This window comes from Aotus nancymaae, unplaced genomic scaffold (genome assembly GCF_030222135.1).
Source record: "Aotus nancymaae isolate 86718 unplaced genomic scaffold, 86718_ANA_hifiasm-v0.15.2.pri h1tg000064l_1, whole genome shotgun sequence".
Lineage (NCBI taxonomy): Eukaryota > Metazoa > Chordata > Mammalia > Primates > Aotidae > Aotus > Aotus nancymaae.
In genome coordinates this window covers 26,220,628-26,248,562 of record NW_026988479.1, presented here as the reverse complement: position 1 = coordinate 26,248,562, position 27,935 = coordinate 26,220,628, and the positions used below count along the sequence as shown (strand labels likewise).

The following is a 27,935-nucleotide window of genomic DNA, read 5'->3' as shown; positions in this document are numbered from 1 at the left end:
CATTGTGAGGTAGCTCTGGTTTCTTCCTTGCCAAAGACAGACAAGCACTGAGCCTGGCCCCACATCCAGGCACCAGGACCCCCAATCCAATGCTGCCTTCTTCCTCCCAGTCACACTGCTCACTTTGCCCTATACCAGCAAAGGCTAAACTAGGAGAGACCAAAAGCCCAGGCAAGTCCTCGTGGGTGGGCAAGCAATTCCGAGGGAAACTGAGGACCATCCTGAGACAGGTCTTTCTTAAGTCCCCCAAGAACCAGGTGACGCATCATCAACATCAGCTTCTCCTGCCACCACTGCTTCACTGATTCATGCACTTCAGGCTTCAGCCAGCCGCAGGCATCCTTAGTATTAGGAGCCAGCATCTCAGGTCTGCAGCCATGGTTTCTCTGGAGAAGGACCCAACAGAGGCTTATTCAGAACCTTAACCTTGAGCTTCCGCCACCTACCCACCGTGTTGAAGATGTCATTGCTTGGAAGGGACTACAATAAGGAGCTGAACTCCTTGGACCACGGATCTCAGTCACCCTCGGAGAGCAGCAGCAGCACTACTTCAGAGAATGTCCATGCTGCTGGGGAAGCTGGACTGTCGTAAGTGGCCGCACCGCCCTTCCAGGCCTGAGGTCAAGCACTGCTGTTTTTGCAGCTCTGGACTATGTCTTCTTTTGTCTGTTTCCTTAACACTCTTATTTCATTAACAGGAGATGCATAAATGAAAGATAAAACCTTCAGAATCTAAGGAGTCAGTCCCTATGGCTCTGCTTACTAGCCCTGTTTCCCAGTTTTTACAAAGAACCCAGCTAGAGCAGCCACCCTCAACGTGAGGGTGTTCCTTGTCTCCAGGAACAGTTTCCTGTCTCAGGCTGGTTGCCCTTTCCTTCCTCCCTTTCTTTCTTCCACAGTCTCAGGCTGCCTTCTTCTTCTCCCCATACATCTGCCATTATTTTCTCTCCTTCTTCTCCCCAACCCCCCATGCCTTCCGTCCAGAAAACAAAAAGTGCTAACTCCATGTCTCCACCTTTACTGCCCCAAACTCAGACACATGGAATTCTTCTCTCTTTTTTAAAAAATTTAATTTAATTTTAAGTTCCAGGACACATGTACAGGACGTGCAGGTTTGGTACATAGGTAACGTGTGCCATGGTGGTTTGCTGCACCTATCAACCCATCACCTAGGTATCAAGCCCCACATGCATTAGCTGTTTATCCTGATGCTCTCCCTTCCCCTGCCCCCATCCCCAACAAATCCCAGAGGGTTTCTTGTTCCCCTCCCTGTGTCCATGTGTTCTCATTGTTCAGCTCCCATTTACAAGTGAGAACATGCTATGTTTGGTCTTCTGTTCCTGTGTTAGGTTGCTGAGTATAATGGCTTCCAGCTCCATCCATGTCCCTGCAAAGGACATGATCTCGACAGAACTATTCTTCTGGGACTTACTGTCAATCAGACTGCTATCTGGTAATCAGATCAGTAATAACTGTGGGCGCAAAGAGATTATCAATGACAATCCCCAGTGTTGATAAGGATACCAGGAAATGCTCTCTCTCATCTTTTTGGGAAGAATTAAATTGGTATCTTTCTAGATGGCAATGTTGCATGTCAAAACCTAAAATGTCATTTGTGTAAAACATACAAATATTTATTTGGCAAATGCTGTCTGAAAGTACACAACTCGTGCACCCACACACAAAACTGACAGCAGTGGCTGCCTCTGGGGAAGAAAACTGGGAGACGGAGAGACAGAGAAGGAGTTTATATTCATTTCATAAAGATTTTGATTACTGTGTTTTGAATTTTGTGCTGTGAGTATTACAATCCAGGTTTTTAAAGTATAATTAAATATAAATAAATCCTTTGATCAATAATACCACTTCTAGGAATTTTTTTCTAATGAATTAATAACACAGTATGCATAATTTTTTTACCAAAACACTTGCTATAATGTAACCACCCAATGGATTCACCTTGCCCCCTTCCTAGACAGAGACGATTTACCAATACAGGGGAATTGATAGGGGGTCGAAGTGAGTTTTTCTTGCTGTTTTCTGTTCTTGGGTGGGATGGCAGAACTGGTTGAGCCAGATTACCGGTCTGGTTGGTTTCAGCTGATCCATCGGAGTGCAGGGTCTACAAAATATCTCAAGCACTGATCTTAGGTGTCACAATAGTGATGTTATCCCCAGAAGCAATTTGGGGAGGTTCAGACTCTTGGAGCCAGAGGCTGGATGACCCCTAAACTGCAATTTCTAATCTTACAGCTAATTCGTTAGTCTGTTAGTCCTGCAAAGGCAGAATGGTCCCCAGACAAGAAGGGGGTCTTTTGGGAAAGGGCTGTTACCAAGAGTCAAACCATGAACTGAATTTCTTCCCAAAGTTAGTTCAGCCTATGCCCAGGAATAAACAATGACAGCTTAACAGTTAGAAGGAAGATGGAGTCGGTTAGGTCTAATTCCTTTCCCTGTCATAATTTCCTTAGTTATAATTTTGCAAAGGCAGTTTAAATAATATTAAAACCTTGGAAACATTAAGAGAAAGGTTAACATATGGTATAAAATACAGTATAATGTGATACAGTCATTACAAGTGATGGAGGAAATCTATGGATATGAAAAATGTGTAGCACATTTATTTATGCAGAAAACTAGTTGATGATCCAGCATGTATAACAGTTCTCCTAATGTAAAATTTCTGTGCATTTAGAAGCAAATAAAGATGCCCAGAGGAGTGCTAATTATAATGTGTAGTTGGTGGGATTTTGAAATTTCCTTTTATGATAACAATTGTATAGTTTTCAAGAAAAATATAAATCTAATTGGCTAAGTCACTGGGGAGTTCGCAACATCTATTTATGCTTCAAGGCTCGGATGAGTAATGCTGTCAGCTAAGGCGCAGTGGTTTCTCCAAAACCTTTCTCACCTTTCCCACAAGACCTGATTCAAGTAGGAGCAAGGCATTGGTGCTGTTGTGGGAAAGAAGTGAGAGAGAAAGGAAAGGAGGGCAGAGGGTGGGAAATGAGACCACATCTTCTGGAGAAATTACTACTAAAGAACTGACAAATTACATTTATCAAGGAATAAAAGTTATCTCTTGGAAGTAAATGGACAATGGGTGCCCTCCATCCTTAGGTAAATAGACTGACCTAACAGAAGTTGGATCAATAGACTGAAGTCACAGAAGTCCCCAACAATCCACCTGTTCTCTCAACCCAACCCACTCTCAGGTCAGCATTGAAATAGCAAAGACCTGGTACAGCTTCTTCAAAGCCCCTTGCCATGATTCCCTAATGGATAAGACAAGGAGACGTGAGCACTGTCTCTGCTGGACTCACTCGGGCATTGGTTTTGGCTCTCCTGGCCACCTGCAGACAATTTAAAGCATCTCTGTCCTAGCCTGAGACTTAGTCTGTATCTCCCAATGGCGTCTTCAAGACACTCTTTTGTTCTGAGTGGAGAGGGCACTTCTACTTGCTGAAACCAGTCCATACTTGCCTTTTCCCTATTATCCCAATTCTTCTTCCTCTTGAAGGAGGCCCTTTCTAACAGGTGAGCACCGTGAAGGTGAAACCAAAGGTGGCAGTGATGATGATGATGATGATGATGATGCTCACATCTGTGAAGCACTTCATAATTCCAGGATTCATCATGTTACTTCTTTTGAGACTTACAGCTTTCCTGAGACATAGACAAGACTAAAATTATTCTCCCTTTTTTGGCAGGGAAACAGGATCTAAGCAGCTAAGGGCTTCCCAAAGTAGTAACCAAACACAGTACGTTAGCAGCAGAGCTAGAACTCAGAATCAAGTGCTCCTCCTCTGGGTTCAATGCTTGTGCATGTACTTTTTATCTAAGTTCCTTTTTGATTCTGTTCTCATGATCCTGTTCCCACCCTTCCTCCCCAATTCACATCAGGATTGGCGCTGCCTGGGCAGGAGCTGCCAGCACAGGTGTGAAGAATATTTAGAACCCTAGGCACTAGCACCCTGCTGGAAACATAATACTCTATATGCACAGTAACAATTGTTATTAAATTATTAAAGTTTACCCAGTGCCTAACGTGGATATATTATATAGCAATTCATGGAGAGGAAGGGAGGGGGAGAGAGAGAGAGAGAGAGCAATTTATATTCACAATGAATACCAGTTGAACAAATGGATGAAGGAGTAAACTAAAACCAGTAAATATTCCATATATGGTAGATTTTTTTCCTAGCAAGTTAATAAATAACCTGATGCCTCACTGTAGATTGAGGCAACTATTACTAATTTTTCCCATTGTCTATCTAACTGATAGACTTGTATTAGATCACAATAAATGTTATTTGAGAGAATAATTCATGAAAGAAATCACTGGATGAATTAATGAACCAACCAGTACTAGGGTGTTATTCAGAATAGTAGCAATTTTTATTTCCTTTAGAGCCTAGTGGAAATTAAATTAAACAAATATTTGTTGAGTAGCTTGAACTAGCACCATCCCCGGATCAGGTGTTCCAGGACAGTCCCCTAGAACTGAGAGCTGTCTCCGAGTCCACCTCATGAGGTTTTGTCCCTCTTCCCATCAGGCACTCTGGAGGTGCCAGAAGGAGCCTGAGCTTCTGGCTACGCTCCCCTTCCACTGATGGTATCCTCTGTCTCCCTATTCTCCCCACCACAGGATGATGCAAACTTTGATCCACTTGTTGAAATGCAACATTGGCACAGGGCTCCTGGGGCTTCCCCTGGCCATAAAGAATGCCGGCTTATTGGTAAGAGGCATCTGTGGGATGGGAACTAGATTTGCTCATTTGGGGAAGGAGGTGATAGGTCCTGAAAGCCTTCATACTGTTATCAATGGGCAATCCTCTACAATAGGAAATGTGCCTATTGGCATCAATCCCCTGGAGCCAACCTGGACCAACCTGAACATCATGGAGGGGGCACACCATTACTCTTAAAGACTCGCCACGCTCATCTGACTCCACTTTGCCACAATTCTCCCCACTCCCTAGGATCACATGCAGCCTACTTCACTCATTTGCATTAACAGCCCAATCCCTGCAGATATTTGAACGTGTGACTCCATTTCAAACCACATGATACCACATGAGAAAGTGCCTTAAACATGAGGACAGACGCTTCCATCAATCCCACCAATCCTCTCTCCCCACGCCAGCCTGCCTCTGTCTCTTTTCCTGTGCTGTTCCTGCCCCTTTGTTTCTGTCTTTTGAAATTTACCTCCCCTCTAAAACTTTACTCTGTCCTATGATCATTAATGCCATCCTCACTTTGTGTTTTTCTACCGTTTTTATCTACCTTACCTGGGATTCTTAAAGCACTTACGAAGATAAAACTTTATTTATTTACTTACTTACTTAATTTCTTATTTATTGAAATGGAGTCTTGCTCTGTTGCCCAGGCTGGAGTGCAATGGCTCGATCTTGGCTCACTGCAACCTCTAACTCCTGGGTTCAAGCGATCCTTCTGCCTCAGCCTCCTGAGTAGCTGGGATTACAGGTGTAGGCCACCATACCCGGCTAATTTTTGTATTTTTTGTAGAGACAGGTTTTCATCATGTTGGCCAGACTGATACCGAACTCTTGACCTCTGGTGATCTGCCCATCTTGGCCTCCCAAAGTGCTGGGATGACAGGCATGAGCCATCTCACCTGGCCAACATGTTTATTTTTTAATAGACTCAGCTTCCTCACTTAATTGAAAGCTCTGTGGGCAACAACTGTCTGATTTCCCTTTATACCTCCCCACGGTGGCCTCTGTAGAGACTGGCGCATAGCAACTTTCCATTAACATCTATAGAATGGAATTGATACCAAATATATAATTTTCATTTAGTTGCAGTGAATCTTATCTCCAGACCTGGTAAGTGGCTCCCATATCTAAAGAAGGTGAGACCCTCGCTTCCTCTGACATGACTTCCGATCTTCAGTGGTTCCAACCCAGAGATGGGACTCTCCCCTTTGGAATCCTCTGGGTTCCAGAGCTTCTGCAAAAAGCATGGTCTTTAGCCAAGCAATCTTTCCCAGGGTGGAATTTGCTTTTTAAGACAATGCTTTTATTCTTTGATGTTTGCTTCCTCAGAGTCATTAGATGATTTCTTTACCCTTCAACTCCCACCAGAACCTCTGGCCACGATTCATTTGAGAAATATTTATTGAGTACCTACCTACCCTGTGCGTTTGCAGCCCCTGGGAATATAGAAGCAAACAAGACATGAGAGTCTCTGCTGCATGAAGTCTGCATTCCAGTGGAGTCTGGTGGTGCTCTTGATCCCTCATTTGTATCTTTGTGATAGGTCATATCTATAAAGACACAAGTATTCAGAACAAAGGATGTGAGAGAGTTCCTCTTTATGCCCTTCTGATCACATCTGGAAGATTATGATTAGTAATCAGCCCCACTTTTTTTTTTTTTTTTTTTCCGAGACGGAGTTTCGCTCTTGTTACCCAGGCTGGAGTGCAATGGCGCGATCTCGGCTCACCGCAACCTCCGCCTCCTGGGTTCAGGCAATTCTCCTGCCTCAGCCTCCTGAGTAGCTGGGATTACAGGCGTGAGCCACCGCGCCCGGCCCTCAGCCCCACTTTTTAAAGGAATTTGACAAATTAGATGCACTACAGCAGTGATTCTCAACTTGGGATCATTCTATGCCAGCCACTTCTACACCAGTCAAAAACCTTTACAATGTCTACAGACATTTTTGGTTGCCATAATCTGGGGGGAAGAGTCTCTGACACCTAGTGGGTAGAGGCTCAGGGAAGCTGCTAAACATCCTACAATACACAAGACAGCTCCTGACAACAAATAATTATCTGCCCCAAAATGTCAATAGTGCACCTGTTGATAAACTCTGTACTAAAGAAAGAGACCTAAGTCATAAGAACACCTTGGTCCTCAATCCTCCTGGAGGAAGTGAGGGCTAGAGTGTGTCAAAAGAAATCAATTTACCACGAGGGACTCTAAATGGGTAGAACTCGAGGAAAATGAGAAAATGCATGGGCTATGTGGGAAGGCAATGAGTTCTCTGTCACTGGAAGTATCCTAGCAGAAGTTGGGCAGCCACTCTACAGGGATGCTAAGAAGAGCATTCAAACTCTAGCGTCTGGGAGCACGAGGACATTCAGGCAGGGTCTCTCACCCCAAAGACAGTTTTATTATGCAAGGGGCCCCAGCACCCAGGCTGAGAGGGCCAGGGAACGGAATGATCGTTTGTGGCTCAGTTCCCCGTCTCCTCTTCCCTCCAGGTCGGTCCCGTCAGCCTGCTGGCCATTGGGGTCCTCACCGTGCACTGCATGGTCATCTTGTTGAACTGTGCTCACCACCTCAGTCAGAGGTCAGAGGCATGCTTCTCTCTCATCCAAACACTAGGCTCCTCTGAGGGTGTATTGCGTTTCTTTTGACCACTGACCCAATTAACTCGGCCACTGCTCCAGGCCACCTTCCTGCCACTCTGGATTCTATGAAGGCAAGGAGAGAGCGACAAAGAGTCCCAGTTAGAGACTCTAGGTGCAGATCCAACACTGCTGCTAACAAGCTGGATGACTGTCAAGTCCCTGCATCCCTCTGAGCTCAAATCTCCTTACCTGAAAGCATCGAAGTGATAAAAAACACAAAAGAACTCTATAAATGACCCTATTATTTGAGACACTTAGAGATGTTCTTCTTTTCTTTTTAGCCTCCCCATCCCCAACCTTCTCCCACTCCAATACCCAAACCTTGTCAGGGTAATTTGTTCCATGCAATCTCCTTTCAGAACAAGTTAGTCAAAGTAAAAAGCATACTTACTAAAAAGAAGCATTCACAATGATTTCAGTCATTATCAAAGCATATATATGATACTCGATGTTTATGTATTTGAAACTTTAATGCAAAAACAATCTCAGAAAGAAAAGACAAATGCAGTAAAAACAAAGAATGTGGAGATCCACAGCGCTCAGCTACTCTCAATAGGTCCTCGTAAATGTGAAGAAAGGCCTCAACAGTCAAAGTAGGGACAGTAAAGCCAAATTATCATAACCCAAATAGGTGTACCTGGCATAATGTCAGTCACACCTAACTCTCAGAGCACTTTCCAGCTCACAAAATGCTTTTAAAAGCATTCACTCGGGCTGGCGTGGTGGCTCAGGCCTATAATCCAAGCACTTTGGGAGGCCGAGATGGGCGGATCACAAGGTCAGGTGATCAAGACCATCCTGGCTAACACAGTGAAACCCCATCTCTACTAAAACTACAAAAAATTAGCCGGGCATGGTGGCACACACCTGTTGTCCCAGCTACTTAAGAAGCTAAGGCAGGAGAATCACTTGAATCCAGGAGACTGAGGTTGCAGTGAGCCAAGATCAAGCCACTGCACTCCAGCCTGGGCAACAGAGCAAAACTGTCTCAAAAAAAAAAAGCATTTTCTCATTCCACAGTATTGTGGAATGTATTGTGCAATTACACTGTGTATTGTAAGTTATCCCTTACAATTGTATCAATTGTATTGTGCAATTACACTGTGATTACCATTCCAAGAGCCTTGCAAGTCGTGTTTACTCCTCACAGTAAGCCTCTATGGTAGGCACTATTTTTGTTCCCATTTTACAGATGAGTAACCTGAGGTTTAAATGCGTTGTCCAGGGTCATAGAGCTGGGAAGTGGCAGAGCCAGTATTCAAAGACCTACATGACTCCACTGTTAACCATTTTGCAAATCTTCTCTTCCCTCAAACTTTCTGGGATTATTATATCACCAGATAAGTTTCTGACATCAGGCCATTCCTGAAAGTCTTTCTCTGATTTTTTTTTTGTCTGATGACATGTCTTTTATTTTTTTATAATAAAAGAGTGGTGGCCTAAGAGTTGGCTATGGCCTTCAGTTATGTTTTGGGGGACTTCCACAATTTTATTTTTTAGCCAACATTTAAAACCTGGAGATCTCACATTCACAAAATCTCTGCCTTCTTAGTCAATTAGACAACCGACTGCCTTGAGCCTTCATTTTTTCAATGTTCTTCTAGAGGCAAGTCCTAAGCAATCCCTTTTAGAATAGGACATGTGTTCCGGTTTGCCACAGTCTCCACTGCTTCCTACTGTGTCTTATACCCATCCCGTCACCCACCAGATCACTGATACCTGATCCCATATGTCTGATCCCATAGCATTTGAATTTGCCACTCTCAGATTCATCTCCTTGCCAGTTCTATGCAGAGTGGCCTCATTTGTATTGAAAACACCTGTCACAGTGAGCAGTAATAAAAATACCATGTTCCAGCACATCTCCATATCCATCTCTCACAGTATCCTCCCCGCAAAATCCAGACTGCATATGAAGAAAACTGAGGCCCAGAGATCTCAAGAGACTGGCTCCACATGTCTGGCTATGCGAGGGGCATGTTGGGATTTCAACTCTGGCTTCCGTAGAAGGCTAGAGCCCTTCCTCTCTCCTACCTGTTCCCCTCAGTCCTGCAATTTACGCTGTGCTTCCGGGATCTGGGCAACCTGCTGCTGTTCCCACTTGCTCAACCCAAAGACGTTTCTGCAGCAGGGTCTGCCCCACCCCTAAAAGGGTTGAGGAAGAGGGACATGGGAAGAGGAATAGGCTGGAACTTGGACATCACACCCTATAGGGGTGCTGGGCAGGATCCTGCATATCACCTTTGCAAGGGGTCTGGTCCAGGACAGGCATCTCAAATGTTCTGACACCCTCAGCAATGGAAAGGAGGGAATCACAGGCCTGGCCACACCCATGCCACCTCTTCCCCTCCCTCCTCCTCCATATCCCCTTTCCTACTTTACAGACCTACATCAATGCACAGCTACCTTTTACTCAAGAAGAACAAATCCAATGATATTCAGTTAAATATTAAAGTTGCAGGGATAACTGCAAAAAAAAAAAAAAAAAGGCAAACTCCTGAAAGTTGTTAAAGTATAAAGTAGATTACTGTTAGAAAATTGACAGAACACTTCAGGCTCACACACAAATACGTAAAAATCACTCACTTTGAGAGTAAACTGTACCTTTAACAAAAACATTTTAAATTATGCATTGTTTGTTCTTTCTCCCTAGACTGCATAAGACCTTCGTGAACTATGGAGAGGCCACAATGTACAGCCTTGAAACCTGCCCAAACACCTGGCTGAGGACCCACGCGGTGTGGGGAAGGTAGTCGTCACCGATGTCGTAGTAGTAACAACAGTAATAATCATCATCACTTTTCTTTATTTCTCCTCACACAAGTTTTAAATGAATATGCTCTTATTGTAAACTATCAAACAATATAGAGAATCACCTCAATAGTCCCATCCCCCACTCCACTGTCTACCCATAAGGTAATCGTTGAAATCTAGTTAGTAAATACTCCTTTAGATTTTTTTCTATACATGTACATTTGTATAGAAAATAGAAAGCAAATTATGTACTTCCATTCACACACATATATTGATGTACATTTTTGGAAATTTGATTTTTCATCTAACAGTTTGTCCTTTTTTTTCATGTTAGAGCATATACATGGGCCTCATTTTTGGGGAGTGAGGAAGACAGAGTTTCGCTCTTGTTGCCCAGGCTGGAGTGCAATGGCTTGATCTCAACTCACCGCAACCTCCTACTCCTGGGTTTAAGTGATCCTCTTGCCTCAGCCTCCTGAGTAGCTGGGATTACAGGCACCTGCCACCACACCTGGCTAATTTTTAGTAGAGACAAAGTTTCACCATGTTGGCCAGGCTGGTCTTGAACTCCTGACCTCAGGTGATCCACCTGCCTCAGCCTCCCAAAGTGCTGGGATTAGGGACGTGAGCCACTGCGCCCAGCCGACCTCATTACTTTTTAAGGCTAGTGTGGATGTATATCTCTTTCGTTTGTTTATTCCCCTAAGGTGAACATTCAGGTCATTCCATCGTGATAAAAAATTAACAGTGTACAAAATGGTTTTCTATGTCTTAGCTCCTCTGTTCATCTCAACAGCCTTGTGAGGTAGGCATGGTTGGTGTTTATTGTCCTGGAAATGTGATGCTCATAAAGATAAAATAACAAATCCAAAGTTATGTACATTGATATGGGTGAGCAGAGATTTGACCAAGAACCTAACACTGCAGCTCTCCCTAGCAAAGTTCCTCAGGAGGTGAGTCACATTGTGGCTGCTAAGATTCCTTTGCAGCTCCTCTCTTGGGATTCTCAGTAGGTTGTTGATATCCTCCTGATGAGGAGCAACTCTAATGATTATATAAGGTCATGATTAGGTGAGGACATGAGAAAGTTGGAAACATTTGGAAAAATACTTAAAGTAATAATTTGTCATCTTTAATTTACTAAGAGATACCTGAGGAGCTTTATTAAAAACTGCCCATTCCATGGAGGCAATGGTCATTAATGGATGCTCAAGCTGTTAGGGGAATGGTCACTGGGAAACTTCATAAAGGGCGAATGCATTGATGCCACCTGACCCCATGTACTCATCTTAGCATCGCATGTGTGTATACATGAGAGCTAGCTATGGTGTGTCTCATAATAGCTAGCATACAGTAGGGAGTACAGAGTAGTACCACCTCTGAGACATTTTCAAGAAATAAATTGGAAACCTCCATTTAATCAAGCCACTAGATCTAATATCCATTTATAGGAAGCACAGGGAATAGAGGATCAAGATAAATAACACCATGAGGAAGTCACCAACCAAACAGGAAAAATAGGATATACTACAGGACAAATAATCTGGTATCTTCAGCAGCAAACAAAAAAGGAAAAGTTGGGAGAAAAAAATAAACAGGGCAAGGGGAATATAGCAGTTTTAAAAACTTAAGAAACTTAACAAAATACAATGTGCAGACTTGTTTGGAAACCAACTGTAAGATAGATGTTTTTAAGACAACTGGAGAACTCTGAATATGGACTGAATATTAGATTATATAAAGAAATTATTGGCCAGGCACAGTGGCTCATGCCTGTCATCCCAACACTTTGAGAGGTAAAGGCAGGAGGATCTCTTGAGACCAGGACTCAAAACAGCCTAGGCAACACAGTAGGACCCCCATCTCTACAAAAATTTTTTTTAAATAGCCAGGCCTGGTGACACACGCCTGTGGACCCAGATACTCAGGAGGCTGAGGTGGGAGGATCACTTGAGCCCAGGAGGTCGAGGCTGCAGTGAGCCGTGATGGCACCACTACACTCTAGCTTGGGCAACAGAGTGAGACTCTGTCTCCAAAAAAAAAAAAAAAAAAAGGAAGAAATTATTGTAATTTTGTAAGAGATGATGATGGTATGATGATTATACTTTTTTAAGTTCATATCTATTAGAGCTGCATACTGAATTATTTACAGGTGAAATAACTTGGGATCTCTGGTTTGTTGCAAATATACGAACAAATCATGTGTTTGATGAGGATGAAAAGATAGAGAACGAGTGACAAAAAGTTCATTGTTGAAGCTGGGAGGAGCACATGCAAATTCATTAAATTATTCTCGTTAAATTCTCATTATATTCTTTAAATTATTCATCGCTTTGGTATATGTTTGAAAATCTTCATAAGAGAGACAGAAAAAGATATCATTCTGAAGTCACATGTGACACTGCCAAGATTCTGACACAGTAGGCTGATGTGAGAACCAGGAGTCCGTATTTTTAACATATGCCTCAACCAATAAATTGGTTGCTACTACAAGCCAATTTTGAAAAACCCTTACCTAAACATTATAATCTAAGTAAAGAAACATATTTTTGTTCCCTTAAAAAATGCATCTCCAAATTTGGAATAATTTAAGAACCCAAAAGAATAAAGACAATAACAGAGTATAAGATGTTAAATTTCAAAATAATTAACATGAGTCTGTTGTGATGCCAAAAAAAAAGAGGATGAAATAACATATCTCTCTTAAAAACCAGCTAATAAATTTAGAAGATATAATAGATAATTAGAAAACCACCACTTTGCAACCACCAATGAAATAATCGATTCGGGCAAGAAACATCAATGAATGGTAAAACCTGTGGTTTGCGGAATGGGTTAATCATGTCATCTCAAAGTTGTACCCCCCAGATTACAAAGGGAAAATGTACATTTCCAGTGGGAGATCTGGCAGTCACCAACATAGCAGAACAACAGGATATCATGTGCCTCCCAATATGATAAAATAGAGGTGCAAAACTATCACCTCTGTATATTCTTGCCAAAAGTGCTCACCTGAATTTAATCATGAGGAAGCAGTCATACAAGCCCACGATTTGGGGCATTCTATAAGACAATGGGCCTGGACTCTTCAAACAAAGCCAGTGTGATGAAAACACAAAAAGGTGAATGTATATGGGACTGTTCTGCATGAAAAAAAAAGACTAGAGACATAGTCAAATGCAGTATACAAACCTTCATCAGATCCTGAATTTTAAAAATAAAACAGCTACAAAAGATACTTCAGAAAGAATTGGGGTAATACTAAGCCATTTTTATATAAGAGACTTGAGCATCTGCAGATTTTGAATTTGTTGGGGGGTCCTGGATACCAAAGAATGACTGTATTTAAAATAGAAACTGTATATATGAAGATACCGAAGTTGATTTTCTGGCTATTACAGTCTTAAGAGAGGTATGTTGAAGTATTTAGGGTTTAAGTGTTAGGAAACCTGCAATTGACTTTCTTTTCTGTTCTTTTTCTTTTTTTTTTTTTTTTTTTTTTTGATATGGAGTCTGGCTCTGTCGCCCAGGCTGGAGTGCAGTGTGCAGTGGCAGGATCTCAGCTCACTGTAACCCCCACATTCAGGATTCAAGCAATTCTCCTGCCCAAGCCTCCCGAGTAGCTAGGATTTACAGGTGCCCGCCACCACACCGGGCTACTTTTTGTATTTTTATAGAGACGAGGTTTCACCATGTTGGTCAGGTTAGTCTCGAACTCCTGACCTCAATAATCCACCTGCTTTGGCCTCCCAAAGTGACCTTCAATTGACTTTCAAATGATTCTGAAAAAAATTGCATCTGTGTGTGTGTGTATGAGGGTGTGTGTGTGTGTGTGTGTGTGTGTGAGTGTATGTGTGTGTATAGATGAATGAATACATACATATATATGACAATGCAATTTGGGACCCAAAATTAACAACTGGTATATTTAGTTAAAGGGTATATGGCTGTTTATTATACGATTCTTTCAATGTTTTGGCTTAAAAATTTTCAAAATAAAAAAAGTAGGATAATTTTTTAAAATAATAACAAAAATAATTGTTTCAAATAATAAACACAATCTTAAGAAATAATTTTAATGTGCGTTTTCTCCTTCTGTCTGCCTCTTCCTTTCCTTCCCAGGTACACTGTCAGCTTCTTATTAATCATCACTCAGCTGGGCTTCTGCAGTGTTTATTTTATGTTTATGGCAGAAAATTTACAACAGGTAAAGAGGCCTCTTCTGGGCAGAGTGGGAGAAAAGCAGACCTTCTGCTGCTGAGGCTACATTAGCAAAAGTATTGTGTGTGTTAGGGTCAAAGGAGGAGAGAGCTTCATTTATACTCCTAAATCGGACCACGCTTGGAAGTTCTCTTAGTCCTGGGAATCACATTTTAAAAGACTCATAGAGGAGCCAAAGTCACTTCTGAAAAGTGTAACCAGGGTGGAAAGAGAGGCTTGCAATCATGTCCAATTAGAAATCATTGATAATTGTTAGCCTGAAAAGCACTGGTGACATTTGCTTTGAGTATCTCAGAGTTTTCATGGAGAAGATGCCTGAATATACAAGGCCAACAAGCTGCCACCTTCCCCTCATTGCATTCCTATCAGACATTACAAATCAACCACAGCCTTCTTTCTTGGCTCTGTGGATTAGAGGGAGCATCCTTGTTTTTGTACACCCAAACAGCCAGCAAGAACTGTGACAAGTATTGTAGATGGAATATTCAAGCAGATGGATACTGACTGATATTCAGAGCTTCCCAGGTTTTAGGGCTATCTAAATTTGAAAAGGATATTCTTTTGAATGAATTCCCTTTTTCTGGATGCATGAAAGAAACCCATTTTGTGGGAAAGAAAGGTTTGGGTAGATAACCTCAAAGCTTTGAGATTTTCTGATTCTAAGAGTTTCTGGTTGTCACAATCATGGGCACAACAGTTAGGGCTGCCCAATTTGGCAAATGAGAATAAATGACACCTAGTTACAATGGAATTTCAGATAAGTAATGATTTATTTTTTACTATGAGCGTATCTTATGCAATATTTGGCTCATATTTATACTAAAAAGTTATGTTAATTACCTGAAATTCAAATGTAATTGGTGTCCTATGTTTTATGTGGCAACCACACTGCCTGTCATTGTGTTTTATGTCAGATGGTGGAAGAAGCCCACGTGACCTCCAACATCTGCCAGCCCAGGGAGATTCTGGTGCTGACCCCCATCCTGGACATTCGTGTCTACATGCTGACAATCCTGCCCTTCCTGATCTTGTTGGTGTTTATCCAGAACCTCAAGGTGCTGTCCATCTTCTCGACACTGGCCAACATCACCACCCTGGGGAGCATGGCTCTGATCTTTGAGTATATCATGCAGGTCTGTGCCACAGGGAAGAAGGGATCAGGGTCCAGGTTCTCTGAAACACCTAGGGAGGGTTTGTTATCATGGTGGGCAGGTGAGGAAGGCGATTCTCTGCTCTGGCAGCCCCTGCCAACATGATATCTAGGAACACTTCTGTTCCATAAGCTGTAAAAGCTCATTATCATCATCATCATCAACATCAACAACATCCTCTTCATCATCATCGTCATCAGTTGGATAACAATGAGTCACTGAACAAATAATTACCGAATACCTTCTGCAATCCAAGCATTGTGTAAAGGGCTGGGGACTCAGTGGTAAGTAAAAATAAATAGGGTGCCTGCTCTCATGGAGGCTGCATTTACTTTGAGAGGTAAACATCAATCAAATAACGAAAAAAATTATATAAGTAGTAGGTGGACAAGGGAAATACAGATGATAAAGGAATTTTATTTACTTGGTGCAACATTATTTATATATATTAACTTATTGAACCTTTATAATAATACTAGTTTGGAAGAAAAGCCGGCACTCTGTATCCACGATTTCCACATCCGTGGATCCAAACAATCACAAATGGAAACTACTGGGGGAAAAACACTAAAAATATACAACAATAAAAATCATACAAATTAAGAAACAATTCAGTCTAACAACTATTGGCCAGGCACAGTGGATCACACCTGTAACTCCAGCACTTTAGGAGGCTGAGACAGGAAGATCGCTTGAGCCCAGGAGTCAAGACCAGCTGGACAACATGGCGAAATCCCGTCTCTACAGAAAAATTTAAAAGTAGCAGAGCATGGTGGCTTGCACCTGTAGTCCTGGCTACTTGGGAAGCTGAGGTAGATGGGTCACCTGAGCCCATAAGGTCAAGGTTGCAGTAAGCTATGATCACACCACTGCATTCCAGCCTGGGTGACGGAGTAAGACTGTCTCAAAAAAAAAAGAGTATATGGGAGGATGGGCATAGGTTATATGCAAATACTACACCATTTTATATCAGGGACTTGAGCATCTGCAGATTCTTGTATCCAAGGAAGGTCCTGGAACTAATGAACAACTATACTATCTGTATCTACACTTTACAGACAAGGAAACCGATAAAGTAATTTTTCATGAATTTCAGACTGCCTCCCATGCCCATACTCTATTAATCACAGACCATGAAATCCCACCACTATACTTTCATTTCCTTGAGTCTGAAAATATATGGCATATTCATTTCCTATTGCTGCTGTGACAAATACCACGAATCTAGTGGCTTGAAACAATGCAAATTTATTTTCCAGTGCTTGAGTCTCACTGGGTTGAAATCAGCGTGCGGCAGAGTGGCATTCCTTTCTGGAGGATTTAGGGGAGAATCTGTTCTCTTGTCTTCTCCAGCTTTCTAGAAGGTGTCCATGTGCCTTGGCTCAGGCCCCCTTCCATCTCCAAGGCTAGCAGCCTCAGGCAGAGTCTTTCTCATGCTGCCTTCCCTCTGGTCTTCCTTCTGACTCCCTCTTCCACTTTTTTTTTTTTTTTGAGACAGAGTTTTGCTGTTGTTACCCAAGCTGGAGTGCAATGGCGCGATCTCGGCTCACTGCAACCTCCGCCTCCTGGGTTCAGGCAATTCTCCTGCCTCAGCCTCCTGAGTAGCTGGGATTACAGGCATGCATCACCATGCCCAGCTAATTTTTTGTATTTTTAGTAGAGACGGGGTTTCACCATGTTGACCAGGATGGTCTCGATCTCTTGACCTCATGATCCACCCGCCTCGGCCTCCCAAAGTGCTGGGATTACACCTCTTCCACTTTTAAGGACACTTGTCCCAACTGAATAGTACAGGGTCATCTCCTTGTTTTAGGGTCAGCTGATTTGAAACCTTAATCCAATCTGAAAACTTCTTTCTCCCTTGCCATTGTAACATAACAGTCACAGGTTTTGGGGATTAGGATGTGAACATCTTTGGGGAACGATTATTCTACCCACCATAGAAATCTATTATGATAATCATTCCCTCTAGATTCATGAGAGCTGCTATACTAACTAACAGACTGCACAGCCCTGAAATAAGTGTGGGAGAGAGATGTTAGAGGACAGGGAAACAGGAGACCTGAATTCTTATCTGGGATGTACCACTAACTCACAGAGTGGCCTTGGGCAATTCCCGTCTCCTCCCTGTGCTCCGCTTTCCCCACATGTACAGATGAGCAGGCTCCCAGTAGCCAAAGGATGAGAACAATCCAAGTGTCCAAGTAAGTGATGAATGGATGAACACAATTTGGCGTCTATACATACAGTGAATATTATTCAGCCTCCAAAAGTGAGGAGACACTGGCACATACTACAATGTGGATGAATCTTGAGGACACTGAAGCTAAGTGAAATAAGCCCGGCACAAAAAAACAAATATTATAGGATTCCAGTTATCTGAGGTACCTAGAATAGTCAAATTCATAGAGACAGATAATAGAGTAGGGGTTGTCAGGAGGTTGGGTAGTGGGGCATTATTATTTGAAAGATAAAGAGTTTCAGTTTGGGGTGACGAAAATGTTCTGGATAGGGGTGATGGATTCACAACAGTGTGAATGTTCTTCATGTTACTCGACTGTACACTTAAAATAGTTAAAATGGAGGCTGGGTGTGATGGCTCATGCCTGTAATCCCAGCACTTTGGGAGGCCAAGGCGGGTGGATCATGAGGTCAGGAGTTCTAGACCAGCCTGACCAACATAGTGAAACCCTGTCTCTACTAAAAATACAAAACTTAGCCGGATGTGGTGGCACGTGCCTGTAATCCCAGCTACTTGGGAGGCTGAGGCAGGGGATTGCTTAAACTCGGGAGGCGGAGGTTGCAGTGACCTGAGATCATGCCACTGCACTCCAGCCTGGGCGAGAACCCATCTCAAAAAAAAAAAAAAATAGTTAAAATGGTAAGTTTTATGTTGTGTGTATTTTAGCACAACATAAATGAAGAAATAACCATATTTAAAAGATTAGAAGGTGAGCTGAGATCTAGATATCTTCTGATTTTCTCTGTCGAGGTCAAGTGTGACCCAGCTTTCTACCAGGCAAAGATTTGGGATGACTTCGACACCATAACACCACCAATTCACTTCTCCCACTTTCTTTCAGGGGATTCCATATCCCAGAAACCTACCCTTGATGGCAAACTGGAAGACCTTCTTGCTGTTCTTTGGTACAGCTATCTTCACATTTGAAGGTGTTGGTATGGTAAGACGGATGGGATCTGAGCGAATGGTCCCTAGTGCTCTTTACAGTGGCCAATTGTAGTTCCAGATGTCTAAATAAATAGTATTTATGAAAAGTGCAGAATACGATCTTCTCCTGGTGAAGGGAAGGTCCGTAGCCACATACAGGGTGCCTACTGCTCTAGTACACCATGCTAAGCCTTGAAGACTGAGAATTTACTAATCAGCCAAGACTAAGTAGGGCATTCCTGGCAATAGAAAGCATGAGAGAAAATTGAAGGAGTGTGGCCACGTGGAGAAGCCCCTTTCTGATTCTGGGCCCACCTGGGGAAGGACATCTGTGCTTGTGGGGGACCCTCTCCTTCACAATGGACCTCATCTCTTTCCACCTTTCCTTTCCCAAACCTTTTTTTTTTCACTTCCAGGTTCTGCCTCTCAAAAACCAGATGAAGCATCCACAGCAGTTTTCTTTTGTTCTGTACTTGGGGATGTCCATTGTCATCATCCTCTATATGTGCCTGGGGACATTGGGCTACATGAAGTTTGGGTCAGACACCCAGGCCAGCATCACTCTCAACTTGCCCAATTGCTGGTATGTCCTGCCCACCTCAGGTGAGATAGGGAGAGACATGGGATCTGTTCTGGTTGTCCTAGCAGAGAGCACAGCAAGTCATGCACTGAGCCATGAAGCTGGCAATGCATTACTGGAAGTGGCATGCATGTCTCCTGCTCACACTGCTCAGTCAAAGCAAGTCACATGGCCACACCTCACACCAAGGGAGCAGAGAAGTGCAGTTCTGCCATGTGCCTGGAAGTATTTGGTGAACAGCACAAATAACTGCTGCTCTACCTGATGCAGTGACAGTGGGAATTAATTGAATTAATACACAGATAATGCATAGACAAGTGCTTAGCACGTGTTAAGCGTTCACTAGTGTTAGCTATTATCGTTGTTATGCATCCCCACAGCCTTCATCTTTCCAAGTTGAGTAGGATGATGGTGCATTTATTTCCCACAAAGCCAGAGCTGTAGAATGAGAAAAATGTAACCATCCCCACCCACCTTGCTGTGTGATGGTAGTGACTAGATGAGATAATAAATGTGGAATTTCTTTGAAGTTGCGCCTTATTTTATGCAAGATATCATCCTAATATGCTATTCTTGTTCTGGGCAATTTGGGCTGCCACTAGCTACCTTGGACAGGGCACTTTCATTCCTGGGACCTCAGCTAGAAAACATGGGCATTGAGCTCCATCAGGACTTTATACCTAGTCATCAGATTTTCCAGGGAAGCCTTAAACAAATATCCCTTTCCAATAAGAAAAGACCAACAACCCAAGGAGAAATGGCTGAAGGGCAGAACAGGCATTTCACAGGCAAAAAATAAAAGGCCAGATGGGCAAAGAGATGCTCATGCCTGTAATACCAGCACTTTGGAAGGTGGAGGCAGGTGGATCACGGAGGTCAGGAGTTCGAGACCAGCCTGGCCAACATGGTGATACCGTGTCTCTACCAAAAATAAAAAAGTTAGCCAGGCACATGCCTGTAATCCCAGCCACTCAGGAGGCCAAAGCCGGGCATGGTGGCATGCACCTGTAATCCCAGCTACTCAGGAGGCTGAGGCAGGAGAATTGATTAAACCTGTGAGGCGAAGGTTGCAGTGAGCTGAGATCACACCATTGCACTCCAGCCTGAGTGACAAGAGCAAGACTCCACCAAAAAGAGAGAGAGAGAGAGAGAGAAAGGAAAGGAAAGAAAGAAACAGAAAGAAAGTAGAAATGACAGTTAAAAAATAAATACAAGGGCAAAGGCCAACATGCATGGACACACTGTTTAGTCAAGGATGTGGAAAAACAGGTCTTTTTATACTCTAAGACAGCAAATGGGCAATATGTCAACAGCTATTAAAATTTTAAATCAAGTTGACTTTTACCCCACATTTTTACTTCTAAGCATGTATATTATATGTGCATCAATACATGTACAAGGATAGTCTATGCAGCATTGTTTCCTTGGGAAAAGTCTAATCTAAACATTCATTAATTGGTAACTGATTTTTTAAATTATTACATATCCATGCAGTTGGTATACCAACCAGCTATTAAATAGAAGATCCAGATCTATGAGTACTGATAGGGAACAATCTTCAAGAAATATTGGGTGAAAAAAGACAAGGAATGGAGGAATGCTGGAGGAATGTCTGGAAGAGCACTGCCACACATGTGTATATGCACACGTATGTGCATGTGTGTGTGCATGGATGTGCATGGATGTTCCTATATTCTGTATGAGCTTGTACAAACACAGATCATTTCTAGAAGGGTCACAAGTAAACCTTGGGTGGTTGCCTATGGAAAGGGAAACTAGAAGCTAGGACTTAAGGGTAGGAGGGATGCTTTTCACTGTATGACTTTTGTACCATGAATGTTACTGTATGCATATATTGTCTTTTAAAAATTTTAAAGAGCAAAGACCTAGATTCCTGAGCTGCGGGCCTGTTGACTCAGAATCTTCAGCAACATGCACTTTTAATAAGCTTCCTGGATGGCCCTGATGGCTAGTCTGGCCTGAGTCATCCTATATCAGCCAGTTCAATCACTCAGAAGACAAGTACAGATCAAGTGTCCTTTATCTAAAATGCTTGGGACAAGAAGTGTTTTGGATTTTGAAGCATTTCAGATTTTGGATTTTTGGATTAGGGATACTCAATCCGCACCAACTTCTAAGCAATAAGTGAGTCCTCAATAGCCCTTCCAGGGAGCCACATCGCATTTCACATCCTATCCATCTGTCTGCAGGTTGTACCAGTCAGTCAAGCTGATGTACTCTATTGGCATCTTCTTCACCTATGCCCTCCAGTTCTACATCCCAGCTGAGATCATCATCCCGTTCGCCATCTCCCAGGTGTCAGAGAGCTGGACACTATTTGTAGACCTGTCTGTCCGCTCAGCCTTGGTCTGTCTAACCTGTGAGTAGCATAAAAGGGCACTCTTTACCCAAAGCTATGGCAGAGAGCCACACTGGTGTCCACCCCACCATCGTTGGACCTGCTACTTGCCTTCTTTGTGATATAGGGCAAGATACTTCACCTCCCTGCACCTCAATTTTTCCACCTGAAAAAAATGGGCTTAACAGAATTACTACACGGTAAATGTTACAGTCATCTCTACTGCCTACATATAGAAAATATATGCTGGCTGGTTTGTAGAAGTATCATTCATTCAATCATCCTCCTATATAGGACATATGTCAGGCACTGTGCTGACATTATCCAATACTGATGATAGCCTAACAATGTGTTACCAATAGAGGGAACTTTGGCCCAGATAAATTAAGTAACATCCCTGAGTCATACACACTAAGTGACAAAGCTGGGATCTGAACACAGATTGTGTAACACCAAAGCACCTGTTTTTCATGGTGCCGTATTTCTTCTTACCATAAATTATGAACACATTCCCTATAATGAAATGAGGTTTAATTGTAGGAAAAAATCCCAATGGGGCTGATTTGTCAGAGTCTTAGAGATTTTTTTTTTTTTTTGAGACAGTCTTGCTCTGTCCCCCAGGGTGGAGTGTAGTGGTGTGATCTCAGCTCACAGCAACGTCTGCCTCCCAGGTTCAAGTAATTCTCCTGCCTCAGCCTCCTGAGGGAGTAGCTGGGATTACAGGCACCTGCCACCATGCCCAGCTAATTTTTGTATTGTAGTAATGACAGGGTTTTGCCATGTTGGCCAGGTTGGTCTCAAACTCCTGACCTCAAGTGATCTGTCCACCTCGGCCTTCCAAAGTGCTGGGATTACAGATGTGAGCCACCACATCCAACCGGAGATTGTTTTTTGGGTATATTCTTCTCTCATCCATTCCTCCCCCACCTTCCTTTCTTCATGTTCCTTTCCATTCATTCATTCATTTATTCATGAACACTGCTGTAGTGTTTGGGAAACATCCTGAACAGGGCTGGGAAATCCTTTCTTTGGAACATGTCTAGACAGAGGATCACAAATGATGACCCAAGAGGAATGAGCAAAACAGCAAGGGATTTTTGCCTAGAGAATAAAAGGCTCAGGAAATTTCCATATTTGTCCTTAAACACCTGTGGGATTATTGTAAAAGTGAAAGAACAAATTTAGTCTTCAGGGCTCCAGGAGTCAAAATTTAAAGTTGTTAAGGGAATCAAGTCTCAGTACGGGGTCAGGAGAAACTATGCAACCCTTGGAGCTGTCCAGCAGAACACACTATCATCAGATAATAAGCTTGAAAAGACTGGCATTCCATGAGCAGAAACAGCAAACCTACTTGGTTTGAGGTGTTAGAGTTCTCAGTCTGTGCCGAGACATTAGGAACCTGAAAATGGTATTGTTTGTGATCATTCCTACTAGGAAGGGTATAAATTGACAAGAAAGACTGAAGAGCCTCTGAGTATCAGGGAATGCGTGACTACAGCTGTCCTTATAACGACATGTCCTGCTTTTGATATACACTGAATGTCCCATTCTTCCTCCTTATTCATCCATCAATTCTATTACCCTTTATTAAGTCAACAATCATTTGTTGAGCACCTACTACATGCCTGGCATTGTGCTAGACACAAGGGATGCAATGATGAATAATGAAGAAGATGTAGCTTCTGCCTTCACAGGACTTACAGTTGAGTGGCAAATATATGCAAGGAAATAATTACAGTTCATTTTTATGACTGTTAAGATAGGACATGATGATGCAACATATGACGGTTAAGATCGTAAGTAGAAGACACTCTCTACACATAAGAGGTCCTATAACTCAGCCTGGCTGGGCCAGGGAGTCCTCTCCAGTGGAGTGACACTTCAGTGAAGACCTAAAGGACAAGTAGGAAATAGATGGAGAAGGGAAGAATGTATGATGGGAAGGGAACAGGCTGTGCACAGACCTTAGACAAGTATTGCCTATGGCCCTTTTGGAGAAGAGGAGAGTGCGGAGAGACAAGGTCAGAGCTTTTTCGGGGCCAAGTCCTAAGGGTCACTGTGCTGAGGAGTTCGGGCAATGGGGAGCCATGGAAAGGCACTGAGCAGAGGATTGGCACGACCAGAATGGAATGTAAGGAAATCCTCCAGTCCACTTTGCATTATAGCTTTTCTTGCATATATCTTTTCTGCCCCCTCGTTGTGAGCTTTCCTGGAAGACTGATGCTGGGTTTTCTCTGTAAGCAGTTTATTAAACATCAGATAAAGGAAAGCTGTGGACAAGGACCCCCCCATCGGAGGGGAGATGAACTCCTAGCCATGAGTCTATGAGTCTCTCTCATGCTCTGATTGGATGTGTCAGAGCAATTTCAGAAAGAGGCATTTTTTTAAAGATACAGCAAGCTGGTATGGATGCTTTCCAGAACAGGCTTTCTCTATTTTGTTCATAGGAAAATCACATGATTAGAGTATTTAAAGTAATGGATATCCCAAGTACAATGATTTGATCTTTAATAATGATATGAATATATTGGATTATCACATGTACCCCAAAACTATGCACATATATTATACATCAATGTAATAATTGTTTTAAAATAAGAAATTGGCATAAAATTAAATCATATAAATTATATATTTACTCATTCAAACATTATTGAAATTGGGCTCCCTTGGAAAATCTATGATACTGTATGTATATAGTATCCTAAATATGTATAAGAAATGAAAATTTAGGAGTGCGAAGAGAAGAATGGGTTTGGATAGCTTAATACTGTCTTCATGCTTGATGGCCTGCTTCATTACTAAGATCCTATTAAGAATAGAAAAATAAGTGGTTGATATTCGTACAGCAACATAAGCAACTCCCCTTTTTTAAATATCTATTTTATTGCACTTTAGGTTCTGGGGTACATGTGAAGAACATGCAGGATTGTTGCATAGGTACATACATAGTGATGTGGTTTGCTGCCTCCATCCCCATCACCTATATCTGGCATTTCTCCCCATGTTATCCCTCCCCAACTCCCTACCCCCCACTGTCCCTCCCCTAGTCCCCCTCAACAGACTTCAGTGTGTGATGCTCCCCTCCCTGTGTCCATGTGCTCTCATTGTTCAACACCTGCCTATGAGCGAGACCATGTGGTGTTTGATTTTCTGTTCTTCTGTCAGTTTGCTGAGAATGACGGTTTCCAGGTTCATCCATGTCCCTACAAAGGACATGAACTCATCATTTTTTATGGCTGCATAATATTCTGTGGTGTATATGTGCCACATTTTCCTTGTTCAGTCTATCATCGATGGGCATTTGGGTCGGTTCCAAGTCTTTGCTATTGTAAACAGTGCTGAAATTAACACACGTGTGCATGTGTCTTTATAATAGAACGATTTATAATCCTTTGGATATATACCCAGTAATGGGATTGCTAAGTCATATGGAATTTCTATTTCTAGGTCCTTGAGGAATCGCTACACTGTCTTCCACAATGGTTGAACTAATTTACACTCCCAAAAACAGTGTAAAAGTATGGGGATCACTCCACCAGCGTAGAGACCCCTCCATGTCTCCGCCATTACGGAGTTAGAGCCCGGACATATTCTCCCTCCGCTGAGGGTAGTCGAGCTGAGGAAAAAAGAAGGAAGTGATAGAGGCCTGAGTTTGCAGAAGCCTATTCTTGATCCACTGAGCTAATGGCATGTCTGGGTGAGGCCTGCGTGAGTATTTACGAGACTATTGTCTCTCGAAGTTCCCGTTCTGGGCTGGTTTTATGACTCTGTTTACCTGCATTCACTAAATCCTGTGATCACTACATGTTACTAGAAAAATGCTACCCCTCAAATTATCGCTCGCCTTGATGTTACTTACCGTAACTGTAGTCATTGATAAGAGGATAAGAATCTTTATAGGATAAGAATCTTTTGTTTGTTTTGGGTTCAGCGACCTTTAGATAAACCTGTATGCTACCCCCTCCCCTGCTTACTTTGTAATTTTCTGTTCCCTCCTGATAAAACTTTTGTAATGGGACCTACGTCAGTCACTGTATGAAAAAACATATATAAGCTCCTGTGCACCAGAAATAAACTGCTGTCTTGGGCCTGGCCTGATTCAGCCCTCCAGACTTCATTCTTTCTCTTCCGCACACTCTCTCTTCCAGGTATTGGGACCCTCTTGCTGGTCAAGAGACCCCCAGCAGACGTGCCGATCTCACGGACCACAACATAAAAGTGTTCCTATTTCTCCACATGCTCTCCAGCATCTGCAACTCCCATTTTTTTATCCATCCTTGCTTCTAGACAAAGGCTATCTTACATAGATAGTACAAACATTGGTTCTCAGCCTAGGCAAGAGTCAAGAATTTATTGAGCACCTACTGTGTACCAAGTTCTTTCTTACACATGAAAGGCAGCATAGTAGAGTGAAAAGGACCTTAGATCGGGCATCCCAGTCTCTCGTCTCAGCTCTGTGTAACCTTGAACAAGTTCTGTTCCCTCTAGAGCTCTAGATTTCCCCATCTCTACAGTGAAGAGGTTATAACAGATAAGTGGTAGAGAAGCCCTTCCAATAAAGATTATATGTAAAAAATCCAAGAGATAAAATATAAAAGGAGAGCATCTGTATTGGTAGCTAAGACGGGTGGGAGTTGCCTGACCTTCCCTTCCCTTCCCAAGCCTGCAGTGGGCTCCCTCTCACCTGTCCAAAGAAGTCTCTCAGGTATCTGTGAAATTCCAGGGCTCCAACACAATGGCTTGTTTCTGAGCTCCCTTTTGCAGGCACGTTCAGTGATTCTAAATTTCTCCTTTTGTTGCAGGTGTCTCAGCCATCCTCATCCCCCGCCTGGAGCTGGTCATCTCCCTGGTAGGCTCCGTGAGCAGCAGCGCCCTGGCCCTCATCATCCCACCCCTCCTGGAGATCGTCATCCTTTACTCTGAGGACATGAGCTATGTCACCATTGCCAAGGACATCATGATCAGCATCCTGGGCCTCTTAGGATGTATATTTGGGACATACCAAGCCCTGTATGAGTTGACCCAACCCATCAACCATTCCATGGCCAATTCCACAGGCGTCTATGCATAATTATCTGTTTTTATTCTAATAGCTTTCCCTTCCTCCCATCCCTAATTTGACTTCCATGTGGATGTTATATACATTAATTGAAGCCCAACATCTCTATATTAATTAGTGGCTTCTTTATCTTTCCAAGAGAAATGCAGATGAGAAAAGTTAGCACTGATGTCTCAGGCTACATTTTTTTTGGTTTTATACTTTTTGGATGACATTTTGTACCTCTGAACCAAAATTACATTCAACTATTCTTATTATCAGCCTCATCTAATGGAAAAGGGATGCCACTTATCCCAACAGCCCTTGAAATAGAGACCAAGCACAAATACAAAAGGGATTGTTTTCTCTGCACTGCAGTAGCTGCCCTCAAAGCATCAGATTTAGAAAAGTGTATGTTGGGTGAAGGGAGTTTTCTATTTAGCTATTCCAAGTAGAATAGTCACAGAGAGAACAAAAACAGCACTTAGCAGTGATTTTCTCCCACCGCTGGCTCTGCCACTGATTTCCTACTTGCTGTCTGGCAAGTTCCTCCCCATCTCTCAGTCTATGAAGTGAAGGCTTGAACTAATTGATTATTAAGGACTCTGTCAACTCTGATATTCTGAAAGTGAAAAAAAGAAATTAACTTATCCACCAACCACAAACACTGACTGTGCTAGTGTTGGCGAGGAGGTGGAGTAACTGAAACTCCAGACCCTGATATTGTGGATAGAAAGTAGTACAATCAGTTTGATAAACATCTTGTAGTTTCTTTAAAACTTAGACATATACCTACCATATGATCCAACTATTACACTCCAGAAAAAGAAACATATATCCATAAAAATATGTGTACAAAAATATTCATGGTAACTTTACTTGTAAAAGCAAAAAAGTGGGAAATACTCTAAATGTCTATAAACAGGAGAATGGATAAACAAATTGTGATGTATCCATACAATGGAATATTTCTCAGCAAGAAACGGAAACAAACTGTTGAAATACACAATAAAATGTATGAATCTTAACTATGCTGAATGACAAAATCCAGACCAAAAAAAGAATATGCACCGTATGATTCTACTCATAGGAAAGCCTTGAAAATGAAAGCTAATCTGTAGTAACAAAGGCTCAGTGGTTGGTGGAGGATGAGGAGGGTGAGAGGGAGGTATTGCAAAGGGGCATGAGGAATTTTTGGAAGTGATGGATAACATGTTCACTATCTTGATTGTGAAGATGGTTTCACAGGAGGGTACATATGTCAAAACTTATCAATTAGATA

General features: G+C 42.5%; 1 protein-coding gene across 1 annotated transcript; it reads left to right on the top strand.

The window, feature by feature from the left end:
• Positions 1 to 49: 49 nt before the first annotated feature.
• On the top strand, positions 50 to 27,714 carry SLC36A3 (solute carrier family 36 member 3). The gene is made up of 10 exons (XM_064366252.1): positions 50 to 588; positions 4,649 to 4,739; positions 7,229 to 7,317; positions 10,032 to 10,127; positions 14,255 to 14,339; positions 15,268 to 15,486; positions 18,588 to 18,686; positions 19,090 to 19,256; positions 21,464 to 21,633; positions 26,418 to 27,714. Exons 1-10 carry the CDS (start codon positions 461 to 463, stop codon positions 26,684 to 26,686), a joined length of 1,413 nt encoding a protein of 470 aa, XP_064222322.1. The 5' UTR covers positions 50 to 460; the 3' UTR covers positions 26,687 to 27,714.
• The last annotated feature ends 221 nt before the right edge of the window (positions 27,715 to 27,935 follow it).